The 6,728-nt window shown below is 44.2% G+C and overlaps 1 protein-coding gene across 2 annotated transcripts in view; it reads right to left on the reverse strand.

Moving 5' to 3' along the window:
• Positions 1–5,397, reverse strand: part of LOC147081869 (D-glutamate cyclase, mitochondrial-like) — a 47,870-nt gene extending 42,473 nt beyond the window's left edge. For both annotated transcript variants that reach the window (XM_085980648.1, XM_085980647.1), the window contains exon 1: positions 5,089–5,397. In XM_085980648.1, the coding sequence (XP_085836774.1) occupies positions 5,089–5,382 (294 nt within the window). In that variant the 5' untranslated portion in view covers positions 5,383–5,397. The remainder of the gene's footprint in view (positions 1–5,088) is intronic.
• Positions 5,398–6,728: the final 1,331 nt, after the last annotated feature.

Genomic DNA, 6,728 nt, shown 5'->3' on the forward strand with positions numbered 1-6,728 from the left:
TGCCTCGTACCTGTTAGACAAGGTCAGGGGCTGAGGCTCCTCCATCACTACATCCTGGGTCCCCTGAGTCGATGGAGCGAGACCTGCTTGCCTCCAGTCGGCATCGCTTCAGCATGTGTCTTTATTTAGTGGTGGACACTGTGCGGCCGTTTGATACAACCCACTTCAGAGGACAGTTAAGAGACAAGTGTGGACATCAGTTGAGGAGATTGGCTGTGACTGCTTTCTTTTCTTCATTCTCGAGATAGACAGAGCTTTAAACTAATGAAAGTGGGGTGGGAGGAATCAGGAAAGAGTAAATTTAAAAGCAGCGAGAAAAATATCAAGGCTCAAGAGCAGAGTAGAGATTTGGGTAAAAATAAGCAGAGTGGGTCAGGAAGGGACAGAGAGAGTAACAAAGGTAATAAGGCATCAGGGAAAAATAGAAATAAGTCAAAGCTAAAGACACTATATCTGAATGCGCAAAGCATTCGCAACAAAATAGATGAATTAATAGCGCGGATAGAAATTAACAGGTTTGATCTAATAGCCATAACGGAGACGTGGTTGCAAAGTGGCCAAAGTTGGAACTAAATATTCCAGGATACTTAACTTTTAGAAGAGATAGGCAAAATGGCAAAGGAGGGGGGGGGTAGCCCTGATAATAAAGGATGGGATAAAGACAGTAGAGAGAAAGGATCTTAGCTCTGAAAATCAAGAAGTAGAATCAGTTTGGATGGAGCTAAGAAACAGCAAGGGGCAGAAATCATTGGTGGGAGTTGTTTATAGGCCCCCAAACAGTAGTTGTAATGTAGAGCAGAGTATAAATCAGGAAATTAGAGGTGCATGTAACAAGGGTAATACAGTAATCATAGGGGACTTTAATCTACATATAGACTGGGCAAACCAAATTTGCAGTAATAGTGTGGAGGACGAATTCATGGAATGTATGCAAGATAGTTTTCTAGATCAGTATGTTGAGGAACCAACTAGGGAATAGGCTATTTTAGATCTAGTATTGTGCAATGAGAAAGGATTAATTCATAACCTTGTAGTAAAGGGACCTTTAGGGAAGAGTGATCATAATATGATAGAATTTTATATTGAGTTTGAAAGTGATTTAGTTAAATCCGAAACTATGGTCTTAAATCTAAACAAATCAAACTATGTAGATATGAGGGGTGAGTTGGCTAAGGTAGATTGGGAAACTACATTAAAAGGTATGATGGTAGACAAGCAATGGCTAGCATTTAAAGAATTAATACATAATTTACAACAAATATACATTCCTTTAAGGCACAAAGCCTCCACAGTAAAAGTGGTCCAACCGTGGCTAACAAGAGAAGTTAAAGATAGTATCAGATCAAAGGAAGAGGCTTATAATGTTGTCAAAAAGAATAGTAAGCCTGAGGTAACAACAGAAAGTGCTGGAAACACTCAGCAAGTCAGGCAGCATCGAGGAGAGAGAAACAGAGTCAATGTTTCGGGTCGAACCCTTTGTCAGAACTGGAAAAGGTTAGGGAGGAGAGGAGCAAAGATCAAAAGGAAGATCTGTGATAGGATGGAAGGCAGGAGAGATGGAATGACGAAAGGGATGATGGTGCAAGGCAAAAGGAGAGGTAATGGGACAAGTTAAGAAACAAAAGATGGTTCTAGATGATGTGTGAATGACGATGGCAGCAACATTAACAGCTACCATGTGAGGAAACAAGAGAGAGAAAAATAAAGAAAGAAATACAGGGGCCAATTTATAGTCTGAAATTGTTGAACTCGATGTTAAGTCCAGAAGACTGTAAAGTGCCTAATTGAAAGATGAGGTGCTGTTCCTCGAGCTTACGTTGAGCTTCATTGGAACAGTGTAAGAGGCCGAGGATGGAGAGATCAGAGTGGGAGTGGAGTGGTGAATTAAAGTGACAGGTGACCGGAAGCTCGGGGTCACGCTTGTGGACTGAACGGAGGCGTTCCACAAAGCGGTCACCCAATCTGTGTTTGGTCTCCCCAATGTAGAGGAGACCGTATCGTGAGCAGCAAATACAGTGTATTAAATTGTAAGAAGTACAAGTAAATCGCTGTTTCACCCGGAAGGAGTGTTTGGGGCCCTGGATGGTGGGAAGGGAGGAGGTAAAAGGGCAGGTGTTGCATCTCCTGCACTTGCATGGGAAGGTGCCGGGCAAAGGGGAAGGGGTGTTAGGGGTGATAGAGGAGTGGACCAGGGTGTTGCGGTGGTAGCGGTCCCTCGGAATGCTGAAAGGGGGGGTGGGATCAAACTGGAGGTGGCGGAAAAGGCACAGTAAGCCTGAGGATTGGGAGGATTTTAGAATTCAGCAAAGGAGGGACAAGAAATTGATAAAGCAAAGGAAAATAGAATATGAGAGTAAACTAGCTAAAGACGTAAAACAGACTGTAAAAGCTTCGATAGGTATGTAAAAAGGAAAAGATTAGCAAAAGTAAATGTGGGTCCCTTACAGGCTGAGACAGGAGAAATTATAATGGGGAATAAGGAAATGGCAGAGAAATTAAACAAATACTTTGTATCTGTCTTCACGGAAGAAGATGCAAAAAACTTCTCGGAAATAGCGGAGAACAAGGGTCTCAAGCGAGAATGAGGAACTGAAAGAAATTAGTATTAGTAAAAAAATAGTACTGGAGAAATTAATGGGACTGAACGCCGATAAATCCCCTGGACCTGATGGCCTACAACCTAGGGTTTTAAAAGAGGTGGCTATAGAGATAGTGGATGCATTGGTTGTCATTTTCCAAAATGCCACAGATTCTTGAATGGTTCCCACGGATTGGAAGGTAGCAAATGTAACCCCGCTAATTAAGAAAGGAGGGAAAAGAGAAAATGGGGAACTACAGACCAGTTAGCCTGACATCAGTAGTAGGGATTATTAAGGACATGGTAACAGGGCACTTAGAAAATAATAATAGGATTGGGCAGTGTCAACACGGATTTATGAAAGGGAAATTGTGTTTTACGAATCTGTTAGAGATTTTTGAGGTTGTAACTAGCAGAATCGATAAGGGGGAACCAGTGGACGTGGTGTATTTGGATTTTCAGAAGGCATTCGATAAGGTGCCACACAAGAGGTTATTAAACAAAATTAGGGCTCATGGGATTGGGGGTAATATACTAGCATGGATTGAGGATTGGTTAACGGACAGAAAACAGAGCATAGGAATAAACGGGTAATTTTTGAGTTGGCAAGCTGTAACTAGTGGGGTACCACAAGGATCAGTGCTTGGGCCTCAGCTATTCACAATCTACATCAATGATTTGGATGAGGGGACCAAATGTAATATATCCAAGTTTGCTGATGATACAAAGCTGGGTGGGAATGTAAAGAGGCTTCAAGGGGATATAGATAGGCTAAGTAAGTGGGCAAGAACATGACAAATGGATTATAATGTGGAGAAATGTGAAGTTATCCACTTTGGTAGGAAAAATAGAAAAGCAGAGTATTTTTTAAATGGTGAGAGATTGGGAAATGTTGGTGTTCAGGGGGACCTGGGTGTCCTTGTACACGAATCATTGAAAGTTAACATGCAGGTATAGCAAGCAATTAGGAAAGCAAATGGTATGTTGGCCTTTATTACAAGAGGATTTGAGTATAAGAGTAAAGACATCTTACTGCAATTATATAGGGATATTATATATTATGAGACCACACCTGGAGTATTGTGTATAGTTTTGGTCTCCTTACCTAAGGAAGCATATACTTGCCATAGAGGGAGTGCAACGAAGGTTCACCAGACTGATTCCTGGGATGGGGGGATTGTCCTATGAGGAGAGATTGAGTAGTCTAGGCCTATATTCTCCAGAGTTTAGAAGAATGAGAGGTGATCTCATTGAAACATACAAAATTCTTACAGGGCTTAACAGGGTAGATGCAGGGAGGATGTTTCCCCTGGCTGGAGAGTCTAGAACCAGGGGTCACAGTCTCAGAATAAGGGGTTGGCCATTTGGGACTGAGATGAGGAGAAATTTCTTCACTCAGAGGGCGGTGAATCTTTGGAATTCTCTACCCCAGAGGGCTGTGGAGGCTCAGTCGTTGAGTATATTCAAGACAGAGATTGATAGATTTTTTTTAATATTAAGGGAATCAAGGGAAATGGGGATAGTGCAAGAAAGTGGAGTTGAGGTAGAAGATCAGCCATGATCTTATTGAATGGCGGAGCAGGCTCGAAGGGCCAAATGGCCGACTCCTGCTCCTATTTCTTATGTTCTTATGGGCGTCGCTGGCAAGGCCGGCTTTTATTGCCCTCTAACTACCTACTTGCCGAGAAGGTGGTGGTGGGCCTGCTTCTTCACCCACTGCAGTGTGTGGTGGTTTTATACAATTGAGTGTATTGCTAGGTCACTTCAGTGGGGAGTTAAGAATCAACAATGTTGATGTGGGAACTGGAGTCACATATAGGCCAGACCGGGTAAGGACGGCAGGTTTCCTTCCCTAAAGGACATTAGTGAACCAGCTGGGTTTTTAACGACAATCCAACAGATTCAAGGTCACATTTACTGATACTGTGGCGGAGCCACCAAAGGACTCAGATCGTTTGTATATAATTCCTTTAACAACATGTTAGCTACAGCCTGAGTCTGTATCTTTATTTATGCTGTTTAACTGTACAGAGTGTGGTTACTTTAACAGCGCGGCTAAAACGTGATGACGTCACGCCGTTCATCACGTGATTCCCCACTGGCGGGAGAACGTGATGACGTGATGACGTCAGCCACGGGACTGCAAGGGCAGTCCTCGTGGAGCCGAGAGAGAGAGAGAGAGAGAGAGAGCAGACCTACATTCGATGTTATCCTGCAGTTTCTTGTTAAAGCCTGTTTGTTTCATTAAAGTTCGGTTTGTTTGATCGCCTGAGTAGAACTCAGTCTTTTAGTTAGGAACCCACGTTCCTACAATACCAGGTTTTGATTTGAAAGTGAATTCAAAGTCTCAAACTGTCATGGTGGGATCTCAACTCACGATCGACTGGAATATTAGACCAGTAACATAAACCACTACATACCCCTGTTACCTGGCATCATGAGCAATGGCACAAGGACCAGCTAATTTTATGTCTAAATGCATGAAAGTGTACGTGCAACCTTTAACCTACCTTGTACATGCTGACATTACACCCTTGTTCAACATTTCTTATCGGAACACCAGCCTCGAGGACTGCACTCTCAAAGGAAAAGCTGCATCCCAGGTAAAACGTAACCATCTCCTTTAACTGCTCGGTGTATTCCTTGAGGTTGCTCAAATTGCTGGTGAAGTTTCCTCCCTCATACTTCCTGTACTGTGGGCAATCGGTCCTAAAGCCAAATTGCAGTGTTAGATTTTGTGTTAAGGAGTTATTGTTAAAAAAATCCAGAACAATTAGTCCCGTTAAACTAGTTAAATTAGTCATAAATAAAAACAGAAAATGCTGGAAATACTCAGCAGGCCAGGCAGCATCTGTGGAGAGAGAAACAGAGTTAACGTTTCAGGTCGAGGACCTTTCGTCAGAACTGGAAAAAGTTAGAGATGTAACAGATTTTAAGGAAGTACAGAGGAAGGGACAGGGGGGAGGGGAGGAAAGAACAAAGGAGAAGGTCTGTGATAGGGTGGAAGGTAGGAGAGATTAAATTACAAAAGGTATGATTGTACAAGGCAAAAGGTAAGATTGTAAAAGGCATCCCTAAGTTAAGGGATCTTTTACGTGCGTTAGTCAAAGAAGAGCAGGGGAGTTATCCCCAGTGTCCTGACCAATATTAATGTCTCAACCAACATCACTAAAACAGATTATCACATTGCTGTTTGTGGGAGCTTGCTGTGTGAAAATTCATCGTCGCTGGGTCAAAATCCTAGAACTCCCTCCCTACTAACACTGTGAGAGTACCATCACCACACAGACTGCAGTGGTGTGTGTGTGTGTGGGGTATCTGTGTGTGTGTGGGGGGGGTATCTGTGTGTGTGTGCGGGTATCTGTGTGTGTGTGTGGGGGGTATCTGTGTGTGTGTGTGGGGTATCTGTGTGTGTGTGGGGGGGGGTATCTGTGTGTGTGTGCGGGTATCTGTGTGTGTGTGTGGGGGGTATCTGTGTGTGTGTGTGCGGGTATCTGTGTGTGTGTGGGGGGGGTATCTGTGTGTGTGTGTGCGGGTATCTGTGTGTGTGTGTGGGGGTATCTGTGTGTGTGTGTGGGGGTATCTGTGTGTGTGTGTGTGCTGGTATCTGTGTGTGTGTGTGTGGGGGTATCTGTGTGTGTGTGTGTGTGGGTATCTGTGTGTGTGTGTGGGGGTATCTGTGTGTGTGTGTGCTGGTATCTGTGTGTGTGTGTGTGTGTGGGTATCTGTGTGTGTGTGGGGGGGTATCTGTGTGTGTGTGGGGGGTTATCTGTGTGTGTGTGTGTGGGTATCTGTGTGCGTGGGTGTGGAGGTATCTGTGTGTGTGTGTGGGTATCTGTGTGTGTGTGGGGGGTATCTGTGTGTGTGTGTGTGGGTATCTGTGTGTGTGTGGGGGGGTATCTGTGTGTGTGTGTGTGGGTATCTGTGTGTGTGTGTGGGGGGGTATCTGTGTGTGTGTGGTGGGTATCTGTGTGTGTGTGTGGGGGGTATCTGTGTGTGTGTGCGTGGGTATCTGTGTGTGTGTGTGTGGGGGTATCTGTGTGTGTGTGTGTGTGTGGGTATCTGTGTGTGTGGGTTCTGTGTGTGTGTGTGGGTATCTGTGTGTGTGTGTGGGGGTATCTGTGTGTGTGTGGGGGGGTATCTGTGTGTG

The sequence above is a fragment of the Somniosus microcephalus genome, unplaced genomic scaffold (genome assembly GCF_052327205.1).
Source record: "Somniosus microcephalus isolate GS21.2 unplaced genomic scaffold, FLI_Smic_1.0 scaffold329, whole genome shotgun sequence".
Taxonomy (NCBI): Eukaryota; Metazoa; Chordata; class Chondrichthyes; order Squaliformes; family Somniosidae; genus Somniosus; species Somniosus microcephalus.